General features: G+C 37.1%; 1 protein-coding gene and 2 long non-coding RNA genes across 7 annotated transcripts; 2 read left to right on the top strand and 1 right to left on the bottom strand.

Annotated features, from left to right (window-relative positions):
* Window positions 1-1,779: 1,779 nt before the first annotated feature.
* Window positions 1,780-21,706, bottom strand: LOC136260523 (uncharacterized). 4 transcript variants are annotated; one of them, XM_066054284.1, is made up of 11 exons: window positions 21,523-21,706; window positions 21,258-21,355; window positions 16,249-16,412; window positions 15,596-15,761; window positions 15,127-15,234; window positions 13,335-13,401; window positions 13,185-13,287; window positions 12,135-12,314; window positions 10,847-10,925; window positions 2,165-2,291; window positions 1,780-1,948 (listed from the first exon to the last, which is right to left on the bottom strand). In XM_066054284.1, exons 8-11 carry the CDS (start codon window positions 12,154-12,156, stop codon window positions 1,871-1,873), a joined length of 306 nt encoding a protein of 101 aa, XP_065910356.1. In that variant the 5' UTR covers window positions 12,157-12,314; window positions 13,185-13,287; window positions 13,335-13,401; window positions 15,127-15,234; window positions 15,596-15,761; window positions 16,249-16,412; window positions 21,258-21,355; window positions 21,523-21,706; the 3' UTR covers window positions 1,780-1,870. The 4 variants fall into 4 exon arrangements, 1 of the variants encoding a protein (XP_065910356.1); XR_010703581.1 differs by having other exon boundaries at window positions 2,128-2,291; window positions 13,185-13,401; window positions 21,523-21,696; XR_010703583.1 differs by lacking the exons at window positions 1,780-1,948; window positions 2,165-2,291 and adding an exon at window positions 6,351-6,442 and having other exon boundaries at window positions 13,185-13,401; window positions 21,523-21,692.
* LOC136260525 (uncharacterized) lies at window positions 3,830-5,747 on the top strand. Of its 2 annotated transcripts, none has more exons than XR_010703586.1 (5): window positions 3,830-4,142; window positions 4,949-5,149; window positions 5,204-5,375; window positions 5,424-5,525; window positions 5,577-5,747. It is a non-coding gene; the product is annotated as an uncharacterized lncRNA (long non-coding RNA). The 2 variants fall into 2 exon arrangements; XR_010703585.1 differs by having other exon boundaries at window positions 3,830-4,166.
* LOC136260524 (uncharacterized) lies at window positions 21,627-27,182 on the top strand. Its single transcript, XR_010703584.1, has 3 exons — window positions 21,627-21,766; window positions 23,357-23,435; window positions 27,064-27,182. It is a non-coding gene; the product is annotated as an uncharacterized lncRNA (long non-coding RNA).
* The last annotated feature ends 474 nt before the right edge of the window (window positions 27,183-27,656 follow it).

The following is a 27,656-nucleotide window of genomic DNA, read 5'->3' as shown; positions in this document are numbered from 1 at the left end:
TAATGGTCCTTGAAGTACTAATCATGGCCTCAAATCAAAGTCACATATTTAAACCAAGCATGTGCCTAGTTCCCTGAAATTGGTTTGACAAAAGTCTTGTCATGTTTACATGTGGCCAGTAACTGAAAAGTTCAGTAGGAGCTAGCCCATGTGCTGTAACATCATATAACGACTAAAAAACAGCGAAATAGGCCTTGTAAGCTACCAGGAATGGCATATCCTCTCAAGTTGAAAGGGGGCGTATTCCCCTTTTGTATGCAAACAAAAATTAAATTAAGAGCAGCCATTAGGCTTTGTGTAGAGAATTTATGTATCAAAACATGATAGACAAACTACAAAACAATCAAGAAGATACTTCTTTGTGTAACTTGTGGTTTAAAGTGATTTGCTTGAGTTACACTTCCATAGTAACATAATTGTGACCGTCTCAGCAAACACCCAACTTGTTCGCACAACACGTGCATTGAGAAAATCGAAATTTAAAAATAATTCGTAAAATAACACATGCTACAAAAGAAAACTAAGCAAATTTTTATCGGGCCAGTACTCGAAGAAGGAAGATGCAAATCAATTAAAACTATATACCATCTTATTCGCCTGTTCATGGAGAGTTCGAAAATCTTTGTTTCGTTTCTCCATCTCTAACGGTATGCGTGTCACATGTGTTTGTTTATGATGCGGTAAACATAAACAAGATTGTCATCGTTTCTTCTACTAAACCGCCTTCATATCCATATGCGCAAGTATCTACAGGGCTAATACTATACCTTGGCTGATGTACTGATCCATGGTGAACGTTTTAAGCCAAATTGCAACATTGTAGACTAATCCAAATGGAAGTTATGGCTGCGAATGTAAGTGCCTGTAGTTTAGTTTGAGTATAGTCGCTGTACATATTGATTACCTTGCTCTTCCTACTGTCTATTGCTATAATTCCAAAACTACACACCACAGAAGGCTGAAACTTTGGTAGTCCATTCCTTGGACACTGCAGATATTGCTGAGTTAATTAAAACTTTTTTTAAAATGTGCGAACAAGTTGGGATTTTGCTGAGATGGCCGCAATTGGCGAACCCTTATGGTTAACCCTTTAACACACATATACCAGAAAATTGGCCCAAATACACATGCCTCACTGTAACTATTGAAGCATCTATCCTATGGCTACACAATTTACATTATTCTATATACTTGTGTTGTAACAAGATACCAAGAGCTTTTCCCTAATGCTACACAGTGAGGCCAACACTAGCCATGTAAATAACTTTTTGGCAAAAAACACACACAAAAACTCTTTGCATATCTTTATAACTAGATGGTGGTTGCTGCTATAAACTTGCAACAAGTTATGTTTGTTTCACCATAAAATTTTCTATCCGGCCATATATGACTCACGTGAATAAACCCCCAATCAAAATTATAACGACATGGCAAGGATTTTGAAACACTGAGATGCGACTTGCTGTTATTCATCACCTCAAAACAATTCAACCTAACCCAGCGAGCAGAAGGTTTTTAGAAGTAGCACGGTATTGACTTGTTGTCCAAAGGATACACTAAGAGTAACTTTCTCTGTGCTTAGTTCACACACACATACAAGCACTCATGCACGCACACACATACACACACCTTCCATGATATATAGGCAATTTCTTAGTATTTATCCAACTAATCCAACTGTAAACATACCATCAGTATCAGGATTATACTGGAAACTACGGGGGGTTGTACACATGCAAAATTAAGTCATATAACAAAAATTATACTATTTACCTTATAATTAGTTCCAGTTTTTGCACTATCCCTCACTCATACAATGTTGAAGCTAAATTCAGTCACAATTCTGTGGTAGAGTGTGCTATCCTTGTATTCAGCTACGAAGGTATGTGACAACTTCATGAGGGTCTTCTTGTGGGTCACAAGGAGTAGCACCATCAACTTGTAACACCTACAGTATTATGATAATGTGGTCACCATACACAACCGATATTGTCAAGTTGTCGTGAGGGGAAACTGAGACAGGTTTTAGGGTTATATTTTATCACGGGCCATGCTACACCTTCATTGTTCCTACTATACAGTACTATTGTACTGTATGATAGCACATAACAAAAACTATCTACGTACCTTACTACTAACTTTTATACTCTAGCAATTCTCTTACAGCAGTCATAACTCTGTGGCAAATAATAGCTGGTGTGCTATCCTTGTATTCAGCTAAGAAGGTATGTGACAACTTCACGAGGGTCTTCTTGTGGGTTACAAGGAGTAGCACCATCCACTTGTAACACCTACAGTATTATGATAATGTGGTCACCAAACACAACCAAATACACAGGGAGTACTACTGACTAACATACAGTGTACGTACTATAAACAGCAAAACAGAATCTGTTATACTCAGGTAAATAATGTTGACATACATGAATTTGGATTTTACATATTTTTAATGGCAGGACTGACCAGATCAAAAATTGTATAACTTTAATTATAGGGGCTATAACATACAATGTTTTCACAAGCCTGCAATACCAACCAGAGAGTGACTGTATTAGTTATAACGTAACAGTATGATTGGTCAAACAGCAGTTGATGAATTTCTGGGAAGTCCTTTCAAAGAGCTACAATGCCATGTCAAAAGTAATGACAGATAAAGACTCACTACATATTGCTAGACTGAAAATAAGTTTGAATATACTGATTTGTAAGGTGAACTGTTAGCTGAATTTATCTGCCTCAACGACAGAGCACATCCCATTACTCAGTTTAATTGCTTTACAGCATCTGCTGTTAATTTACTAGTTATTGATCGCATTCAGTAATGAGATGGTTTACTTTTAGGTATGGGAGACAGGTAGGATAGGAATTCAGTTTTGTAAAGGATCAAGATACTCTAATAGACATTTAATACTAGTACGTACTATGCTTGACTTTAGTAAACCAGTAACAAGTTGTAGAGTTCTAATTAATGCATGTGCAATTCAGTTAAACAATCATACACATTACTACGTTGCAGCAAGTATACAATGTAGGATTGTAAGTCAGCATGACACTGAGCATGAAACTTAACATGTACCATGGAACCCCTCTATTCTGGACAATTGTGTTGCAGTGTCTCTTGTCATAATTTAGAGCCAAAATGTATACTGTTGTACATTTATAAGTAAGTTAAAATGTCCTGATTATAAAGGTGTCCATGTCCCTTTGTGAGAGGTTTCACAGTATACCACTCTTGTGCATTAAAAAAATTGTGACAAAAAGTTATTGACAAAATCTTACTCCTGTTTTTCCTAAATAACACCATTGATCAGCATATTGTGCTTTAAAATGCAAATGCATGGTGAATGGAATGCTTTTAACAGCTCCTGTGCTGTACACACCACTAGAACAGAAATATTTTCTGGGTAATTTAATATTCTCATCGTTTCAACAGTGTTATTTGAGGGAGATAGCTTTATGGAGCCAGAGACATTCCAGGATGGAATGGATCAATCTTCTGCTACATACACCCACGGAGAGTTGCCTGCACAACATTCTCCAGTAGTTCAGGTGAACCAACTTCAAGCAGAGGTTTGTACAGCACGTGACATCACTGAATCACATGATGTTCAAAAGTGTAGGCAGTTTGTACTACGTACCTGTGGATGCAAGTTGGTGAAGCCTAATTCCAGCCCATGCAGTAGTCTGTTTCTTGTAGGGGAGTAAATCCAAACAAAAGCTCAAGCTAGCTTCCTGACACATGAAGAACTTGATATGTTTCTAATGGGGTTTATCGAGCTGATCTAGGACAATCTCATAAATGGTCGCCATAGCAATCCTACAAAAAAAGAATTACCATGAAGTACAAACACCACGGTATAGATGTTTGTCAATTTATTTTTATTTTTTATTTCTACACCCAGTTGGAAAAGATAAGCTACACAGAGTGAAGAAACATTACATTAAGAATGGACTAGAGCCCAGTGTTCATAAAAACATGAAATGTACACCAAAACATGCCGCCCAATATTCTGCAAAGATACATGTGGTCATGTTCCTTCAAACTTACGTACACTGAGGAGAATGCTCTCTTGCTCCCTGGGCGGATACCAGGATACAAAAGGGACGACATCAAACTCCTGCCATCAAGTAAAAGCAAAAGGGTTAATACCCTGTATTTTACTAAAGTAAGCACCCAAACATGTTTTGATAGAGTATATTGAGATGCAATTGTATGACATGTTATAATTTACATTCCAATTAGTACACATTGAAAGGCTAATGTAGTTGAAGGCTTTGTATTGGGCAATGTGTGTGTTCAAAATTAACACTGTACACCTGGAAATTTTTGCAGTATGTATATTTCATGGCTATGCACCATGTCATTTTTCATACTTTAATTTATCGGATGTATTTTAACTGCATTTTAAACTTGATGTAAAAATCAATCATCTAATCAGTCAAAGACAATTTGAAACTTATTGTTCCAGGCAACATGGCTATAAAGAAACTGGATTAAGGCTTACTTCAAGCATTACAGTACCACCAGAAAGCCAAAACACAAGCAGTATGTCATAGTAGCAATCCCTGTGAGGAGGCATTAATGTGAGACTGATAAGTTCAAACATTTCTGTAGAGTGTGATAACAGTAGCATCAATACTAATGTTGTAGCTATTTTTTCACTACATGTGTTGCAGATCACATACAGTGAATGTGCATGTCAGACCACAAATTTTCACATGATAAATTCACAGTAGCTTTCCTTACTATTAGTAACCTGAAAATTACATACCATGAAAATTTCCAGGTACACAGTAACAATTAACCTGTCACCTTAAAAATTTCCAAGTGATATCTTAGTAAATGGGAAAATATGAGCCAAGCAGTGCAGTGTATTTCTACACATGACACCATAAACACATGTACAGTGTATCTACATAATTATCATTGCTGCATACCATATAACAGACCATCTGGAAGCACTATAAGAAGTCCTGCTCATTCATTGGGGTACAAGGCATGGCCTACCCAACGTTCTACGAATACTGGTGATCTCTTGTCCCACACATTGTATTAGGCCGGCCAATGAGTAATCTGCGTTGGACTTGTCAGCAAAATAACTCCAGTATTATAAAAACAGTGAATAGACCTGCAAATCAGAAAACTATGGTGAGTAGTGACACAGAAATGAAAATCTCACATAAACATGTATCCTATTCACAGGCCATTACAGCAGCAGAGAATCACTTAACAGCTGTGGAATTAGAAAGAACCTTCTACCAAGACATTTGTAAGAAGAGCCATACAAATTAAGATACATTTCAGCCTCCACCATTTGGCACTATCAGCCAGCCTTCCTACAAAAGTTCACTACAGCTTTGATACGGTGCAGCAAGTTTGTGTGTAATAGCTTAGTTTTGTTTACATTTACATTGGTACATAGGTCCACTATCCTTGTGATCCCATGCAGCCCGGTCCAATCTATTTCCTTATGCCAAGGAAATGTGCAATCTTTGGAGTTTGCTGTGAGGCAGCACCCAGACAAGTAAGTGCTAATTATTACACACAGTAAAAGCCATTAATCTTACTTTAACAGGTGAACTATCTGATAGATGAAGCATGCAATGTTGGGAAGGGGTCAAATGCCATTATATCAATGTTGCACCATTTTTTGAGAACCACAGTTTTGGTGAGACCTGCCTACATCTGCATGCAGATAACTACTGTGGCCAAAACAAGAACAGATATGTCATGGCATACTTGATATGTAGGGCATTGACCAGGCTGCATAAAAAAAATCACAATTTCCTTTTCACTTGTTGGCCACACGAAATTTGCACCAGACTGGTGCTTTGGCCTTTTTAAATGACTATTTAAGAGGACAAAAGTTAGAAGCCTGGAGGAAATCGCAGCAGTTGTTAACCAGTCTTCTATAGTCAACTATCCTCAGCTGGTTGGAGGTTACAACAATACCACGGCTGTTACTTTTTTATAATTGGAGTGGTCTTTTTGATTCAAAAGCAATGGCCTTGAAGGGTATTACAAAGTACTACCATTTTCAGTTTCTGCTGGTCATCCTGGATCTGTGTTTGTCAAGGCTTCCAGTGATGATACTGAAAAAGAGATCAATCTACTCTCAGATAAATCTTGGAGACTATCACAGCATAATCTACCACCAGTCATTGATCCATCTGGTCTCTCGTTGGAGCGACAGTGGTATCTGTATAACAAAATAAGAGAATTTTGTTCAGAGGACACTAGAGACATGATGTGCCCACAACCATCTACCCCTTTACAATAATTAACTGTTTGTACTATCAACATGTTTGTACTATCACTTAGTGTTGAAATGTTACAATGTATTCTACTCACCTTTTTAATTTAGCCACTGTGTGCTTGAGGTCGCTGTAGCCTTGTGAGATGGGTGCACGTGTTCACATAATCTTGTTAATAGTGATAGTTCTTTAGTAAAGAATACATGTCATAAATCACTTCATTCTAGGCACATCTAAAAGAATTAAGTATAAGTAATAATATAATTACTGCACACCACATCATAAACAAGCATATGTTACATATAATATGACCCACAGCTCTTATAGGGTAACACTACCTCACCTTTTACACGATTAAAGGATGGAACACAAAAGTATTATACAAGAATCAGTAACACGTGTAGGGATGATATCTTTGCTCTGACCAATCACGTGATTATGATTATGAGCTCCTTATAGTTACATTTATTATCAGAGATATATACTGGTGATTTGTCACTGTGATGGGTGCCGATTTGTTAACAATGAATGTACGGGAATGGATAGAAATCGCTTTTTGTCATAATACAGATTACGAGAATCCTCCTAGTGGGACAATAGAAAGTTGCATTGTCTTGAAACTTGGAACATAGGTGCATAATGTTATTCACAAATGTTTTTTTGCAATAAAAAAAATTTATCTTTGTGTGTCAAAGCATTGTTTTGTCAAATTAGGTCACAAATGGTGCCATCAACTATACATTGTTGTGTCATCCCCAGATGCCTGCTACAAACGTGCTTCTTTGTGCTCCTTCATGCTTACATTTAAATAAATAAACTTTCCAGTCTTGGAGGAGAGTTACTTTATAATACTCAATGGTGTGGCTAACTATTGCCCTGACATTTATTTCATCACTATATTTGGGTAGGAAGTTTCACTTGAATCCTACACAATGTTACATTCATAATGTTGATGTTGTGCTACTTCTAAAAGAACATGTGCATGCAGCTATAGTTGTGATGCATCGATGCCACATTTTCACTACCGATACGATACCGAGTACACTTCAGATGGAAATGGTTTATGCTGATACAGTACTGATACTTTGCCACACTGAGGCATTACTCACAAAAACAGCTACCGTATAACCAGAAAATTTCGACAGATGAAATTTTCGCGAATTCTGCAATAGCTTCATGAAAATATAATCATGAAATGTTTCAGGTTTGTGCACAAAGCTATTACCTTACCAAATCTGTTTTCTAGACTTTCGTGAATTGAAAAACATGAAAATTGGATTTTACATAGTTTCGTGAAAGTTTCATTTCTCGAAAATTTCCTACTATACAGTAGTAATTTCAATAACAGTTGATAGAATAGCTTTTTGATGATTTCATAAACTGCACTTGGCTGGTTTTTGTGGCCATCAAATGTGAGGATAACAACCATTTATGGCTTCAATGAATCTTATTTCATGGCTTACACTACAATAATAATGTTAATGGTTGGCTTCTTTCTGCTTTTACTGTACTCCATTCAACATGCTATACATAAGTCGCCATCTTGAAAAGTAATTAGATGACGTCATACTAAGTATCAGTTAGCATCGGACATTTATAAATTTACGAATACCAGTCTGATACCACCAAAATAGGGCAAATGCCAATACCAGTATCAGTATCAGTGCAACACTAGCAGCTAAGTAGCTAGCTGGAATTAATCAACAATGTATAAAATTTACATACTGTATTGATACTTTTTTTATTTTGTAACAAATTATCAAATTACTGCAATTTCATCCATTATTTTAAGACAACACATTATGCTCACAAGTATATTCTCAATTGTTTTGTAGTTGTCTATTGTGTATCTTCTTTCAAATTCTCAAGGATGATTTGCATTTTAATTCACTTTATGTAGGGGACATGCCCTGGAAAAATACACTGTTCCTGGTAGCCTACAAGGCCTGTTACAGTATTTTTAGGTTCTTAGATGACTCAAAAACCCAATGGAAAGACGTTTATGCAGTTTACAAAGTTTGTAGAGAGTCACTACACCAACATACATGTATTTGTTTCAAACTGGTGAAAAGAAACCACCTCAGTGCAAAGCTTACTGGTACGTAAATTTACTTTAGGCTTTCATTACCCTTTATTTCTCAAATACGTGTATACAGTCAAACAAACAGAGCATACACAGACATGTTATTACAAAACAATGTCAGGAAACCAGTCTGCAGTCGGCTATAAGTGTGCATCTGGTTTTAAAAAAAAAAATTTATGCACATCAGCTCGTGTATACTTCTGACACTACCGTACAACACTCGACAGTTTATTAGTATGGTCAAGAAATTTTGAGGTAGATACGTTCCTGAGTATTATTAAAATATTGATCTAAAACGAAGTAGCTAGGGACCTAAGCAATAAAACTAGTGAAACAAGATTACAATTATGAATGATGACATATCTACTACCAATAATAGGCATGTATTTAATGGTCACAGCTAGGTCATCAAGGGGCGTGTCTCTCAATTGTTACTGGTCCAGCTAGATCGTAAATGGGCATTTAAAGCAATGCGAATACTGCTTTAAACAATTTTGTGGCATCTAATATGGAAAGTGTCAATACAGAAAACTAACGCTCGATATGGCTTAGTTTTATGAAGAAGACAACCAGGATTAAACGGTAAGGTGCAGAGGGCATATGCCACAAGTGAGTAAAGCATTGTTCTGTGGGAAAATCCCTACATTGACATTAATACATGTGCATTCTATTTTGCAGGCCTCACAAAGGAGTATGTATAGTCAAAGAATGATGGTATTACTGCCCTGTGCTTAACAATCAATGCTAAAGTACTTGCAGAACTATGATGTAATCATTCATATAATCTTGTCTCACTACCGTTTATTGCTTTGATCCCTAAATTAACAATTTAAGATACTATGGTTTACACAGGTGACTGTTTAAAGGGGCCTACTTTATTCCACGGACTGGACTCATGGACTGGACTCACGGACAGAGCTGGAAACAGCTTTTAACCAACAAACCAAGCATTATCCATCTCTTGCAACACTGGAGACACCACTATTGAGCTCCAACAGCTGGTACTGCTCTTCCTTGCCAGTCATGAAAGAAGCATGTGCACTAATTAATTAGAATACACTTGTGATACATGTGTATTAACAGTGACATAGCGTAGAGATGGGCCAGTAATTATTCTTAGCAGGTAGCTAGGTGGCACCAGAAGAGGAGGTGATGGGGCTATACAAATAAACTGGCTCATCACTATGGCCCTAACACTAGCTAGTGTTAAGTACTGAAGCAACAAAGGAAAATAACTATGCTACAACAACAGCCTCTATCATGTTCTATCACTGCAAGTACATGTGCATCGTAAGTGTATTCTAATTAATTAGTGCATGTGCTAGTGTCATATGACTTGTAAAGAAGAACAGTACCAGCAATAGTGGTGTCTCCAGTGTTGCAAGAAATGGATAAATCCTGGATTGTTGTTTAAAAGCTATTTCCAGCTCAGTACACGAGTTCAGTCCGTCAATCCAGTCCATGGAATAAAGTAGCCGTTTAAAGGGACACTTCATCGGTATCAAAGCCATTCAACCATACATTATTTTACATCCTATGAAATAATTACATAACTGTAAAGGCAAGTGGACAAGAAATGGCAGGATTTCGGGCTTGTACATCAATAGATAGGCAGATGAGATACAGCCTAACTTGTTTTCCCAGCTGCACAACAGTGTGGCACACAATAAAAAGGCACTTAACTGCTTTCACTTTCACCAGAAAATGTTACATTTGAGTGCATTAACTCTACATAATACCATTACACATGCCAATGGTCTGGGATTGTTTTCTGCATTCTTCACAGTTTTAGGTACATGGTTTTGACTCTGGTGAAAAATTATATAGCTGCATGTATTAACACTACACAGCAACTTGACTTACTTGAGCCATGTATTACAACCAAGTGGATGGTTGGGAAGTAACCATTGTGGTTTACAAAGTGCAACACGTCTAGGTGCCTCTTTATTGTGTGCCACAATGGTCACTCCCCAACCATCCACTTGGTTGTAATACATGGCACAAGTGGTTGTGTAGCGTTTATACGTACATGCAGCTATATAGTTTTTCACCAGAGTCAAAACCATGTACCTAAAACTGTGAAGAATGCAGAAAACAATCCCAGACCATTGGCATGTGTAATGGTATTATGTAGAGTTAATGCACTCAAATGTAACGTTTTCTCATGAAAGTGCAAGCAATTAAAAAACTTACTAATTAAAGAGCATGGCACCCATTGTGTTTGCGAGTATTCAACTAAAATGGGATGAATACTTGCAAGTGAACTGGGTGCCACACCCTTTAATTAGTAAGTCATTTAATCACTCGCACTCTCGTGAGACGACGTTGCATTTGAGTAGTACTGTTTACAGTATGCTAATAAGGTTATCCCATTTCTAGGGTGGCATTTAGAGGCGATCCTTATTAAACAGTACTACGGTAATGTTGATTAGTCCTTACAATACCAATCAGACTTTTGTGTGTAATATAGCAGCACATATGAAGTCATCAACACACATTATACTGTACCTTTGGAAATTTTCCAGTACTTGAGTAATGTGAACTCCTGTTTTGTCCCAGCTCCAAAGTTCATCTGTAGTTGCTGACACTGATGAAACAAGGGAATAATAATCACTGAGCCTAAAATTAATGGTTTACTTTATATCTATGATGTTATACTAATAGACCTCAATGAGATCATGTGATCCATTAGCATCATCTTATCTTAGTATTGTTACTGGTAACCGTGACAACCACTGCTCAGCAGTGTTAGCCACATTGCTGGACTACACGCAACACAATAACATTAATTTTGGCATTATCATTGTTAACATCACATTGATATGTATATAGCAACCTTGTCAAGCAGGAAACAAACATACTGTAAATACATAATCACATCATTGCCTTATCCACAAATATGTCTCAAAATAAAATGGTGGGACTTTGTACAGAGAAGCATTAGGTAATGTAGTGAATTGCTATGATAATATGTAAAAGTCTAAAGAAGGGCCAAGGTAATGTTTATAGATTACTATACAATATAATGACCATGTCAAGTACTATAGATCTCAACATAACTAAGGTGTACTGTACTACGTGACATCATTATCAATAAAGATCATCTTATCATGTGACCATGTCAAGTTGGTCCCACAAAGGTACTGTATGACCTCATTAATATGGTTGCCTTATTACTGTGACCATGCTAAATATAGTTACGTACAGTGTTCTTCATGACCTCATTAAAAAGATCACCTTTATAGTGGCCATGTTGACTACTGGGAATATCCAACACGTCTATAAAGCACAAGAGGAAAAACATGATCTCTAATGTTACTACTTGCCGTTATACCTATTGACTGGTGAACTAGTTCACTACCCTAGTTACTTATTGATGGTTTTTAAACTCAAGTTTCAGTGTTTCACTTATAGCTATACATGTCTCATCACATGTAACAGATATTTAAAATTTCATGTGATGGACAAGCATGTAAACACATTGCACATCAACATTGCAAAGATTTGGAATTCCCTAGTAGGACCAACAATATAGCTAAGGTGTGGTTGAATGATGAGAGAGTTCACTGAACATACATTCACAGGCTCATTATACATATGTATATGTAATTCTATGCAAGGAAACCACAGGGAAACCCCCAGTCACCAAGTGCAAACACTTAATCATCATATACAGTGATGATCACAAGAGATCACCTACACACAGTGGCTATTACAGAAGCTCTAGGCTTGGTATTACCTGGCCCTACAGCACAAACTAACCAATCACAACCAACATGTACATACAAACACCTACCATCATGTATCCAATATCCCATAGATGATCACATGACCACTGAGTAAGATATATGTACACAATCAGCTCCCCATGAACCATGTGAGATGGTAATTGAACTGATCTTTATGGGCTGGTAGTTTACTTCGACAAATCTATACCGTACTACTTCCTGCAGATGATTTTCTTCTCTTTATCCACCTGAAAAAGATGACAATGTTTTGAGTAAAGTAGAAAGACAAACACACAAGCACACTGTTGTATTAATAATGTATATATCTGTATATTAAAGCCGGGCTCAAATAAATAAAACTGGTCATACATAAATAAATGACAGAGGGTATCATTTGTAAGGTCATGTACCAGATTACAATGGCATAATTAGTAGAACAAGGCTTACTACAACTAATGAAGCACATAACTTGTCACATTAAGGATGTCAACAGCAGCTGCTACAAGGAGCAACAGGGTTTTTCAGCTGGTTAAGGAGTGGATTATAATGGGCGCCTATACAGATACATAAATACAGTACATGGTTTACATGTGAACACTAATCCAAAATAGCAAGTGACTATTTATTTACACTTTCCACCACTTAATGTATGTTCTATTAGAGTATAGTAAGTGTTGTGATTGATAAGAACTTTGTCTTAAAATTCACCAGTTTATTTGGATCCATATGAAAAGGTGTTCTTCTCTGAGAATGGCTGCCTACAGCCTATAGTCTAGCTAGCTGGCTATGACACATGAAAGTTAAAATCACTCCTAAAGTTGTTCTGCAATCGGATCTACTATTTGCAGAAAGATTTTAAGCCTTAACAAAGCAGTTACAATTAATACATCAATTATTATTATAGAGATGCTTAATACACTTGAAGGTGCTGGAGAACTAAATCGACACTTGAACCATACAACAAATGGAGGTAACTTGAGCGATAGTTATTCCATGGAAACTCCAACTGGTCTGCCCCTTCATTAATTTGTCAAAAATTTTAAAAGTTTCAATTTTTATAGAATACACTATACATTGAAGGTTTGTTATGTGCACATAACAGCACTTGTTTCACTTACCACTTGTTGTGAAGGAAATAAAACTATTAGACCTGATAGACATGAACAGTAGAAGGTTTAGTTGATGACCACACTGTTACACATGTCAACAGAGGACAGAGTTCTGGGTGATCGACAAGCATGAGATAAACAGGAAAGCTGCTCCCTTACATCAAGTTGGTAACAGGTTCAAACCAAATCCTTCTGGAGAAATAGCCATCACACCAGAATCCATCACCTTAATTAAAAGAATAAAAATCTCACATCAAACTCTAGAAGTATACGTACAGTAAGCATATTCACCTTTCCACAAGGAATTTAGTGCTACAAGGCTTTTCAACACTTATGGGTCATAGCTAATATCTTAGAAACACTATTATACATAACCACTGTTGAGGGATATCATTTGTGGATGCTTATGTTGTGAAATGTTCTGCTCAAAAATAATCTCACATTTTACTTTATATAGGTAATCTGTGTGGACAATGAGTACTACTCAGAGGCGTAGCCAAGGGGGGGCAAGGGGAGGCATTTGCCCCCCCATCACCGTAGTGGTTTTTTAAAAAAACCTCCGTCACAAGCTTACCAATATTAAACTGACACGCAAACGACTATAAATCATGTGCGCTACTACGCGGTACCACCAGGGGTTGCTAGTGAACGCGCACACACAACATTCAACTCGCTCGTGAATCCACCGAACGAAAATATTAGAGACGCACTTCTATATTATTTTAGCCTAGATTACTCACGTGATAGAGCATTTTCGAATCTAAGGAGTGACCCGCTCAAAGGACCTCGCCGCGGCAAGAGTCACAACTCACAAGTGACAAAGGAGACCAGATGACGCTAAGAACCTACTGCCTATGAGGTCATAAAGTGTTGAATGTACCAAGTTTATTTTCTCGAGTCGATCACACTAGACCTTTGTACGGTAGTGCTGCCAGTGTAGTCGGCCTATTCCAAGAGGGCGGTTCTTCAGAACCCCCTGGCTACGGGCCTGGATCAGTCACAAGCTTACAAGTTCTGCTAGCAAGAAAGACCAGTGGGATTTCATGCAATACGTGGCATTTGAATTTCGCCGAGTGAAGTGAGTGAACATGTCATCCTGTCAGCAGTGTGCTAGGACTGCAACACAAGCTGTGGTTAACGTAAAGTAACTTGTATTAGCACTAAAATATTAACAATGTAGCTCTACCGGACTGTGGATGAATTTGTTGGAGTACAGTTGTGGCACGTGCGATGATGCTCGACGAATATACCTCCATTGAATCATTGATAAAAGATAAGCAATCAGTACTGAAGTAGTTACGTAGCTAGTTGTGTGAGCTGTAATAATACAACACCGTATGTTGGCTAGCCCACCATTGGGTCATTAGCCCTTTTTGCAATCATGAATGATTTTGAGCATTTCGTGGGGGCATGCCTGCCCCTCCATCACCTTCTGGCTAGCTACACCCCTGGTACTACTCAATAACAAAACTAAAATCCTGAATTTGTTTATTCACATATTTTTGTATCGCAAAACTTCGAACATATAATAATCACTTGTAAAGTGAAGCCACTCTAAACAGTCAACTTCAATTAGACAAGTTAAAGGAGTAGGTGAAGTCATTTAACTTTGATGATTTCACCAGGCTGGTGAAATGATGGAAGTTATAAAGGTACACAGAAATGTGTAGATCCCAAACATAGGTAAGGCAGTGAATCACTGGGATACTTAGAGTATGTACTAGCCAGGTACATGTGCTATGAATCAATGCTGACAAATCCTTATAGTACCCCACATTATATCACACACACACACGCACGCACGCACACAGGCACACACACACATACACGCATGCACGCGCACACACACACACACACACACACACACACACACACACACACACACACACACACACACATGCACATGTACTCACACGCACATGTACTCACACGCACACACACACACACACACCTTCAATAATAAAACCAATTTCTTGGATGTTGAGTCACATTCAATGATGGTGAATTTCACAACTAAGCTATCAGCATCAGAAATTCACTGGAAACTACGTATGATGAACTATACAAGAGAAAAATAGGAATTTTAAACTACAGAAGAGACAACATCGTATCGCTGCAATAAAAAGTACTGAAACAAGCTAGATTGGAGTAGTATGTAATGTCCAGATACTGTAGAACAATAATAAGTGAATATCCCTACTGTGCTACATACGCAGATTCTACAATCAAAATGCACAGTAGGACATTCACTGCTTATTGTTTTACAAAATCTGGACATTATGTACTACTCCAATCCAGTACATTTTATTGCACATTGTCCGTAGCTACTCCAGTTTAAAACTAATTCACTTACATACAGCTAAGGCAGACTAATTCACTTACAACAGTAGTCTACTTTCATACACATGCTTTGTGCATACCATTCTACAAGCAGTCCATTCCATCCTTGTGGCAGGCGACATCTAGTCTACAATGGAGAACAGCTCCCTTTCTTTGTGCATCATACTACTCTACAAGCAGTCCATCTCCTAGTGGCAGGCAACTTCTCATCTACACCCCTGAAGTACAGCTCATTGAACTACCCACCTGGAACCACAACACATGTATTCCAATAATTACGTTGGTACAATAACAGTGAAACGTGCATGCCTGGAGATCAAAGCCATACTGTGCTATTGACATTACAGTATATGGAAGGATAAAAGTAATACAATAGTATACGTATTGTAGGGCTATAAATATAACTTCTTATATAAATTTGAAATGTTACCGTGAAAGAAGTAGGACTGTAGCTATGGCCACTTTTCCACTACACTTGACTGAACGTATCAGGCAGGCAATAGAAAATTTAGTTTTATTTTACATTCTGTAGCAACTTGACAAAAACGTTTCAAGTTGATCAGAAGGCAGTTTTAGTAGATTTTACCAACCAATATTGTCAAGTTTTCGTGAGGGGAAACTGAGACAGGTTTTAGGGTGATATTTTATCATGGGCCATGCCACACCTTCATTGTCCCTACTATACAGTACTATTATACTGTATGATAGCGCATAACAAAATCCATCTACGTACCTTAGTACAGACTTTTATACTCTAGCAATTCTCTTACAGCAGTCACAACTCTGTGGCAAATAATAGCTGGTGTGCTATCCTTGTATTCAGCTAAGAAGGTATGTGACAACTTCTTGTGTGTCTTGTTGTGGGTCAGGAGGAGTAGCACTATCCACTTGTAACACCTACAGTATTATGATAATGTGGTCACCAAACACAACCAATACACAGGGAGTATTAGTGACTAACATACGTACTATGTAGAGCAAATCAGAACCCGTTACAATACTCAGGGATACACAGGTAAACAGTGGTGGCATGAAAGTATTTGGATTATATATAATGACAGATCAAAAATTACACAATACATTAATGTTTTAGGGGCTATGATTTCACAAGCCTACAGTACCAACCAGGGAGTGGCATATATATGTTGACTGTTCTGATTATAAAGTAACAATATTATTGGTCAAATAGCAGCTGATGATTCTCCAGGAAGCCCTTTCAAAGAACTACAATGCCATCTCAGAAGTAATTACAGATAAAGACTCACTATTACAAGTCTAAATAATATGAATACACCAAGTTGTAAGCTGAATTGTAAACTTATTCATCTGTCCAACTACAGAACACATTCCATTACTCACAGTTAATGTACCAGTTATTGATCACATCCAGGAATAAATTGGTTTACTTTTATGGGAGGTAGGCAGGATAGAAATTCAATAGTGTAAAAGATCAAGATACTCTAATAGAGAATTCAGGCATTCAACAATACTCTTGACTCTAATAAATTAGTCATGCATACCTCACCTACTAAATGTTACTGGTTATACCTAACTGGTTTATTAACTATCTTCTTTATTATGAAGATGTAGCATGTTTCTCAAAACAATGTGGAGGGATTCCCTGTGTGTTGTGCTTTATACATCACGGCAACCGTGTATGTTAGTATAGGAACAGTGAAGAGTTTCAAACTGGACAGTGTACATGATGTTCATTATGATGACCCATACATTAGTCTATCCCATGTGTACTAGCTAAACAATTTGAATAAGAAAATAATAATTACAAACCAACTGAATAGTATGGGAAGTCACCAATGGAGTAAACTATGTACAATAGGGTTAGGTGATATTTAGACTACCAGAATTATACTTATCTTACAATAACTGCAACTATCACAATAATTAAATTGATTTGTATAAGGTAAACCCAATAAAAATAATTTACATTAACAATTACTACACTACGTATGTACAGTAAGTACATGTAAACATGACTACATTTTGTAAGTGGTACAGTTCACTTGTTAAATGAGGCTGGAAAAAGAGAAGCAGCTACTATACCACCACACTAGGGACCAGTGAGAAGGATAAAGACCAGCTGTAAATACAGGGAGTGACAATAAGTTGACATTAAAACTCTACTGGATATAAAATTATCCCACACCAGTGGTGAGGTGCCCAAACAACAACTTGTAGTCTAGGCAAATGTAATGTTGAAGGAGCCACACAGCATGGGATCTGGGAATCTATCTACATTTAACTTCTACATAAACACTATGACTTCTCATAGGTTGAACATTACCAGAAGAGGTTAGTCACGCATCATAATTGTATGACGTAAAATTATGCAACCAAGCATTGTTCTATGTGTTAAGGAGCTAGGATAGCAGTGCATTGTACTGAGAAGGCTTGTAATATCACCGGGACGCTCTGGTACGGATATATAATCCATCCTTTAGAATATGAAGAGGTGTGAAGGTTGAATTAGTTCAACCTTCCTTTGAGATCACAAGATGAATGATGAGGCGTGACCAACCTCCTCTGGATGATTACATACTATCCCACTACATGTGACCAGTAACTATGGCAACAAAAGTACCTACTACTATGTAAAATGTGTTGCCTGTACAAGTGAGCAAATTATTAACAATCAATTTATGAGTTACATAGTTACAGTAAGGTTTACTAATACAAGCCACACTGCTATATTCCACAGTATTAGTGCTATACCCAGTTGGTATGTGCTATGTATATTAGGGCTGAGCGATACCACCGCTTTAGCGATATATCGTGATATTTTGAAAGTATTGATATCACGATATTTTGTTATTAACTATCGTGATACCATGCCTGTACATTTCCGTCATTAAAAATTAATTTGTTATGCAGTACTTGGCTAAGAATCCTTGTAAATGATCAAGTCCACCCATCTGGTTTCCCCTGCAGAGAGGTGTAAACACCATAACAACCTCAAAGCATGTGTTACAATAACTGTTACTGTAAACAAGGATGATAGTGGCTAGTTTGCTATCACCTATAAGGACTTCCTGCAGGAATGCGCTATGTGGCACCAGCTATGATTGACTTATTTGGAAGTATCATGAACTATTCAGCAATGTGAATAGTGGCTTTAGTATCGATCGTGATACTAAAATGGCAGTATCGCTCAGCCCTAATGTATATTGTCATCAAATTATTCTAATGAATTTTTGTAGCATGAGAAGTGTTTGTGTAAGTTCAGAAAATCAATTGACAGTTATATACGGTTGCAAAAGGAGACAGAAAATGATAACTGAAATGATAACTGGGAGAGTTAAAGTGATAACTGAAATTGTTAGTCAGATAATGTAGTCTTGTGGTAGTGAATGTTGGATACCATATTTACTTAGATCGCAGTGTTTATTACTGTAGTTCTAAAAATCAACGCAGCAACTATTTAAATTTCACAACAACTCAATGCTTGAAAACAATGTTGAAGCCCTTATTTTCAAAATTGATCATTGCACCACTTGGCTGTAGTTACTATTGAAGATGTGGTGTTTAACCTAGTAAATATGTTATGTTGGTCTAGTCATATTTGTGTCAAATTATTTGCCATATTTGTGTACCTGATAACTGAGTGAACTGAAATTATCATTACATGGTGATCATGGTGTATCATTGATAGACATTTCTCATTATGTCTGTCATGAATTTGTGATATGTTCACAGATGAGACATGTATGTTGTGCTAATGATTTTAGACTTTTGTTGGTATTCCTCAAATATCACAAACTGTAAAGTACATCAGAACATGTGACTGTACAGAGATATAGACAACCAGTTACGTGTGACATCACAGTGTGAATTGGGAGGTGTAGCAAATGGTAACATGACTTTGAGTGAAAATGTTAGAACTAATTGTACTACACAATGACCTGATCTGAAGTATAAATAGGAAATTATGGCTTCTCTTTCCCGTACACTATATTGGGTTGTGGGGGTACATGGCGGGGGAGTTGGGAATTCCATTGTGATATCAGAAAGCAGACTTACTACATCACCAAATTTCTAGTCTGTGCATGGACAGTGGAGATTACATACTGTAGTGATTTGGCTTTCTGTATTTTTGTTGTAGCAAAAAAGGCATTAACTTGTATCAGAAATTTTGTCACATGTTCATATGTGACTGTCTCTTCAACACTAGTTCACACAACTTCTAAATTTTCATCATCTACAGCGTACAAAGATTCAGCTTATTGTGGTAATTAGTTTTGGAATTATAGCACTAGACAGTAGCAAGGGTAAAGAAATTGATTTGTACAGTGATTATATTTAAAACAGACTACAGGTGATTAAATTCGTGGCCATACACTGTAGCTTACATTTGTCTACAAAGTTAGAATTTGGCTAAAATGTGTACCATGATTTGGTAAATTCACTTCGTTATAGTTTTATCCCTAACCTCTGCATCACAAACAAATGCACTTGAGTTGCAAACCATTGGGACTACAGAAACAAAACAAAGATGTTTGAACACTCTGCAACCAGGATAATAATTATAAGATGAGGGAAACTTTGGCGAGGTAAAACTTTGGCAAATTTGGCAATTCACTATAAATTCGCCACCAAAGTTTAACCCGCCAATTACTCGTATATAGTGCCTGAGATTAGCATCTTTATAGCTATCGCCAAAGTTTATTTCGCCAAATGCAATTTAGCTAGCCATTTGCCAAAGTTTACCCTTGTCAAAGCTTCCCTTTATACAGTAATTGATTTGAGATTTGCTTAGCAATGTATTTCCCCGAGTTTATGTAATAGTTAGACTTCAGACCACAGGGGTCTAAGTAATTTAGTAACCCGATGGCCCTGTGTTGTGGCGCCTGAGCAAAGCGAAGGCGCTACTACAGGGCCTGAGGGTTACTAAATTACTTAGACCCCTGTGGTCTGAAGTCTAAGTTATTTAGACCCTTTATGTAGTTGTTGTACCTTAACCTTGTTGACAGCTGCTTGTAACAGAGAAATGTAGCGTTCATTAGTAGAAACAAGCCATTACTCCACCTGTAACAACAGTTACGGGTTTAAAATTAATTTTCAGGTGGCGATGTGTTGCCAACGCTACCAGTGCAGGTGCGGGTAATAAACATGAAAAGGGTCTAAGTAAACATGAAAGGGTCTAAGTAAACATGAAAAGGGTCTAAGTAACTTAGACACCTCCAAAATTCACCACCAAAAGGGTCTAAGTAATAGTTAGACTTCAGACCACAGGGGTCTAAGTAATTTAGTAACCGATGGCCCTGTGTCGTGGCGCCTGAGCGAAGCGAAGGCGCTACTACAGGGCCTGAGGGTTACTAAATTACTTAGACCCCTGTGGTCTGAAGTCTAAGTTATTTAGACCCTTTATGTAGTTGTTGTACCTTAACATTGTTGACAGCTGCTTGTGACATAGAAATGTAGCGTTCATTAGTAGAAACAAGCCATTTTTAAAATTAATTTTCAGGTGGCGATGCGTTGCCAACGCTACCAGTCCAGGTGCGCGTAATAAACATGAAAAGGGTCTAAGTAAACATGAAAAGGGTCTAAGTAAACATGAAAGGGTCTAAGTAAACATGAAAAGGGTCTAAGTAACTTAGACACCTCCAAAATTCACCAAATTCACCAAATTGAATTTGATCAAAAATTTTGTAACTGTCCTGTATAGCAGGACAACTACAACAAACATTAAGTTATAGTACTAGCCTCCTAGTATGAAAGTTCACTCACTTTTTTCCGAGCTTTTTTCTCCAAGACGAATAACGCCGAGATTAACGCGCATTGCTTCATATAACAATTCCGGTCTTCTCTTTACTCTGAGATGGCAACTAAACGGGAAATGAAGCCGTACACCAAATAAACACAATGTTACAGCATAGCTCCTAGCATATTGTACCCTAACATTGTACGCTTATAAGATCCTGATAGTATATACTCTGTACCGTACGGAGTATATACTATCTATGGTTACAGCACAATTATACCAAACACTCACTTGTGTCACTGGTAGCTAAACTAAATCTGCTAAATCGCCAAACGACATAGTTCAAAATTCAAAAGCGTGACTTCTTTACGCCGTGTAGTATACTGACTCAACGTGCAGATATACCGAGATATACTGAGCTAATCCTCGTTCCCACAATCGAATCAGTGGAGATGTGAGGGATTTTTCTTGTGCAGTTTCTGTTCCAGGTGATTCTAGGGGGTCAGGATACATACTTCGTACCTTCATGAATCAAGTGAGTTTATTTAATAGGTCATCGTGGAGCGACTAGATTGAAATAATTCAGAGTGAAAATTTAGTGAATGTATAGTCATCTTACTTGAACTGCTGGATAAAGTATTTGCAATCTGGCCTCTACCGTCCTTAATGTGTATGTGTGGTGTATCATTGTACGTGTGTCTCTGCCAAGGCCATGGCCAATTAGTGGAGTTTAAATCAATAGTAAATTTACAAATGTTTTGTTTTTATTTATCATTTTTGCCAGTTAGGCCACTTTTCTGTTTCCCGTCTTACGTCTAGGCATATTTGCATGTGGGTGGGCAATCCATTTCCATTGTTCTGTTGTAAGGTAGGCAGCTTTTCAAGCCATTATTTTCCTGCATAGTCACAGTCATAGCTAACTGCATTAAAGCTTGCTCAAACTTGTGCTTAAGTTTGCAGGAAATTCTCAAAGTTAAAATAGTGCTGACTTTATAGTACACTGACACATAAATCAGTTTTACAAATCAGCTTTACTGAGCTTGTATGGGTATGCAAGAAAAACTGTAAATAATGGCCACTTTACAGTGGTCAGCACGGAAGGTTTGACAGCAACATGTGCTGCAGCCTTTTGATTACATAACCTAACAGGAACTGGCGACTTAAAATGAATACAACCTAGGTAACAATATGGTAAAACAGAAATGGGCCAAAAAATGGAAAAAAAATCCCTCCAATTAATGTGTACTGATATTGCATCATAACAAATCTTTTCTAGTGAAGCCTAAGTGACAGTACTGTATTTTTTATACTGTTAATGTATGCATTGGTCATTATCAGGCTAGAATTTTGTTGAAAAAATGATTGTGGTTTTCAGTTAGGGTACATAAGAAACATGAATTTCAGCAGGGGCGGAGGAAGTAGTTGATATGAGGGGGGCTGGGCTGACCCAGACTTAGACTTAGTCTCTGGTTTGGTATGGTGAGACCAAAAAAAAAAAAAAAAAAAAGGTCGCAACCAGCTGACAATAGCTGCCCACCTCACCAGCTACGCATTCATAACTGATAAACTACATAAAAATCCTTACATAGCTTGCTACACACTGCTCTAATACTGTGACTGCTTTATTAGAGTGACTGCTCTATTAGAGTATCTCGATCTTTATCGCGGTTTTCAGCCCCACTCCAAGAAGGATAACTTCGGCGTGGTATCATTCTGAAGGGGGCTTAGCCCCCTAGCCCCCCCTTTCCGCCGCCTATGAATTTCAGTCTGTATAAATGACACCCAACTAATGTAAATGTCATCATGATGATTGTGTTCTGACATATTTGTGAACTTTTATTGTGAAATTTGACATATTTGTAAGACTACGGGTACTTTCCACTACTACCCCAATTGCCAATATGACAGTTAGGCACCAGATGGTAAAAGCTATAAACAATTGTTTGCTTGGTCAATGTGTCTACCAGAGTAGCAAATTCTAATTTTAGGTGAAAGGTTTGGTGCACAATTCCATCCATAAAGCATGTTTCGTAGCTGACCTGTTGTATTTATCTGTGTAGTGGTACAGTTTGGTGATGTGTAGCTAATTTAGTTACTTTCATGCAACTCATTTTTATTTGTTTAGTGCTCATTGTAGCTATACAAGGGACCATATTCAACAGAGTAGTGAGGCTGTGGTGTCACCATTAAGCAAGTTCTGCAAGGTGGGTCAGTTATATAGTTGCTATAGTAACTATTACGGTTGTATATGTCAACAATTGTTAGGTGGTTTATGTTAGATGTAAATGTGTGCATGTCACATTTTGTTGGAAGAGAATGCTGTATAGTGGTTATGTGTAGACCGAATGTATGAAACATTCATTAGTTATTGAAGGTTGCTTAGCAACCTTAAGAGGGTAATGCATATGATATGGTTTCTCATGCAAGTCATAAAATACCTTATGAAAATTTTGTGTGCAACTTGTATGCGGTTTGCAACTACACGCATGCAGTGCTCTTAAGATGGTTGCAAAACAATAGCACAACTTTGCATATTCTCTGCATGCATACAGTTCAGTAGCAATAACCCAGTGAGTTCTTTTGCTATCATATTGCACATATGCAATTTGCTTTCTTACAATAGCATTATTCATGCTATCCTTTTACTTGTATATTACATGTGTGCATTTTGTTCTCATACAATAGCAATGCATTGTGCTATTTTTGCTTGCATACTGCATGCTTGCAGTTTGCTTTCATAAGTTTAGCTGTAATAGGGGGTTAGTTTGCTCACAAATTACACACATGCAGTCTGTTCTCTTTCTGCTTACATGCAGTATACAGTACGAAATAGCCAATCAGATGAGAACAAACAAATGTTAAAAATTTGTGCCCAAACTGTTTGTTACTATTGACAACCTGTACAAAGAAAACAAGTAGTCTTTGTTAGTGGGATGTGATGTTCTACAAGAAAACTTGTTGTAGCAGTACATGACATTACAAGTACAGCTGAGGTTGGCGCCTTGAGTTGCTGAGGTTGGTGTCTTGAGTCTCCTTGAAAGTTGTGCGTCACAGGTGGAGAAACATTTCTAAACATGAATAAAATACTACTGCTACTGTTCATTATGGCTTCTTTGCTTTCTGTAACAAAATGAGGGAGTGTAACTTTTAACCTTTGATTTAAAGACTACAGAAATGTACAATTGAAAGCAGACAAGAAGTGGGATCGAGAGTATTTGAACCTGTATCAATTCTACATTGCTTTTGGACAAAGCTCAATGAAAGATCATCTTTGTGAAAAAATTGTGTGCAGTGAGGTCAAACAGACAGTTTGTGGCTTGTAACTGACTTGTAGTTTTGTATTGTATTGCACGCATTTCTTGTAGATGTGAATTACAAATTTAAAAGAAATACAAATATGAAATAAATAGCCAACGTTTGCAAGCTGCATGCATGCAGTCGCTCAACTGCTAAACTGCTCACAAGTTGCACGCATGCAATAGCACACATGCAAGCGTTTACATGCAACAGCTTTGGAAATGCATGTGTGTAATCGAGCCAAATACTAACATGCACACACATGCATTTGATTACATGCATTTGCATGCAAATATACGTGTGTGTTTGCGTGTGCATGTGTGCAAATTTTCATAAGGGTATGCTGAATCAACAAATGTCTTGTGTATGTACAAAGTTTACATGTTATTATTCTTAATGATTTATACAAATGTGCATCTTGCAAACTACCAAACAGAACTGTGTACAGTGTAGTGTTTAAAGTATACGGATAAAAGTTCTCCAGTAGGCTGATATCGAAAAAGTTGTTTGCTATTCTAAAGTGTTGTTTATGGTGCCTGTGTGCCTTGCCTGATGTAGTTACATACGGTAGATACTCACCATGTACAGTGGAACCTCCTTAATGGACACTTTGGGACCAGATGAAATATTACTGTTATAAGGAGGTTGTTGTTTTCTAGAGGTAAAATTGTATTGGTAGAGGTATATTGAGACTTGAGAAACTGTCCTTTATAAGGAGGTTAACAATGTCCTTTACAAGCATGGTCCTTTAAGAGAGGTTCCACTGTGGTACTAAATGGACAATGCGTATTGTTTAGCCATAATCAATTGCATACCGTACAAGGACATAACATGAGATTATGTGTAGAACATGTTTATTGTGTATCTTCCTTTGATTCTGTCCTCTGCACAATCATAAATGTGACCGTCTCAGCAAAAACCAGACTAGTGATTCACTGATTAATCGGTACATAATTAAAATTATTTTTATCGACCAAATTTCAGCAATGTCGGTATTGGTAATTATTAGCAGATCATTCTGTCAATTAATTTTATTGACCCTGATGCTACTGTTTTCATAAAACTAAGAAAAAAAAAAAGTTTAAAAATAGCATTTTACAAAATACATTTGAAATTTTGTTAAACATAAACATCAGATTGGTTATCGGTATTGGCCATTATATGAATTTCAATATCAGCTAATCAGATAATCAGCAAAATCTCTTATCAATCAGTGCATCACTAAACCCAACTAGTTCGCTCAAGCATGCGTTTTACAAAAATCAATTTAAAAAAAAGTTATTGTAAAATTATTGCAAGCTAAAAAAAATATATATATATATATATACAAGTTTTTATCAGTCTGTTACTCAGAGAAGAAAGACTCTAATTGATTAGAACTGTACACCATCTTATTCATCTGCTCATGGACTACTGAAATGGACATGCCCAATTAGTGCAGTTAGCCAGTTACTTTACTAGAACGGTACTGACTAAATTCCTTAGTGTTTCAGGATAGGGTGGGAACTAGCGCCTAGATATTCTTTGATAACCTATAAAGCTATCATACAAAGCACAACCAGTAAAGCAAACAACATTGTTCTATCCCCTGTGAAAATCATGATCCAATATTTTGATAACCAGTGCAAGCTATCAGGTAGCTGGCCGCCTTAAGTTAATACAACGAAACTTGTTTACCGAAACCAGATTCTAAGTAATTTGTTTATGGAGGCAGTGTTTTTTGTTGTTGTTCACTAGTCTGTAGAGAATTCAAAAATCTTTGTTTTGTTTTTGTGACCTGAATGGTATGCATGTCACATGCTTATGATGTCGTAAATGTAAACAAGATCATCGTCATTTCTCCAACTAAACCACCATATGTGTAAGCGATTACAGGGCTAACACTATACCTTGGTTGGTTTGCTAATCCATGGTGAACATTTTAAGCCAAACTCCAATGTTGTAGACTAAAGCAAACGGAAGTTATGGCTGCGAATGTAAGCACCTGTAGTTTATTTTCAGTGTGGTGCTGTACAAATTGATTGTCTTGTTATTCCAACTGTTTAGCAAAACTTCTCACCACAGGAAATTTGGTGATCTATTCTTTGGACACTGCAGATAATGCTGAGAAAATAAAAAAATCGGAAATTGTGTGAACAAGTTGGTTTTTTGCTGACACGGTCACAAATGGTAAATGTTGGAATTTATTTATGATCCAAATGCAATAGGATTCATAAAGTAAATATACATACTGTATTGGTAATTTGCAAGTATGCAATAGCATAGCCTTCGAATGTTGCTCCACACAATCACTTGTTTGTCTTTACTTTATTGGTTGACAAGAACAGATTATGTTTCAATAACAGTGTTCATGCATACCAGCTAGTAATCTTATTAGGCTGAACTCTTGATATGTTGCATTTAGCCTGCTGGCTCCTATATACTATGAGGTACTTTAGTCCACAAGCAATCATATAAGTTGTTGTCAGGAATCACCATTCAGTTGTTTTATGAATTAAGCCACTGTACGTTTGTATTCTACCTTTTCTATTACAGTTGTGTCCTTGTACCAGTTATGACAGTCTTCAAACAACTTTGTACCGTTTATGGAGTCATTGTAACTACCAATCTATTATCATTTTAATTGTTATTTATAAGTTTTAATTTTTGTGAAATCTGTTGAGGACAGTAGCTATTAGAATGGGGTGACGGTTTGAACAAGTGGTAACAAAACACTTTGTAAGCAATGTAAGACTTGTACATTATGGTGACATGGAGGCCTATGCAATATTAATCCTATATAGTATAAATAAGAACAGCATATGTAATGAACACTACTCAATGGATACATTTGTGTACACATATACATATAGTACATGCAGCTCAGCACATACACAAATTCATGCACTTCTCATGTACATAGTGCATACATATTATGCACATCATGTCTTGGTATAGTTACGTATCTTTGCAGGCTCATTGATCACATCAGATTCACATGCATCTGCATATGGACTGAAACTATTTTTGTTAATTACACTGTAATTTAGTACAGTGTCAAATATGCCAGCATAACAAAAAGCATAGTGGGCTGGAGTGCTAGGTGGGCTGCGACTCGTTCTTTACTAGTAGGACACTGTCACTGAGAG

The sequence above is a fragment of the Dysidea avara genome, chromosome 7 (assembly GCF_963678975.1).
Source record: "Dysidea avara chromosome 7, odDysAvar1.4, whole genome shotgun sequence".
Taxonomy (NCBI): Eukaryota; Metazoa; Porifera; class Demospongiae; order Dictyoceratida; family Dysideidae; genus Dysidea; species Dysidea avara.
This window is presented reverse-complemented; position numbering and strand designations above follow the sequence as displayed.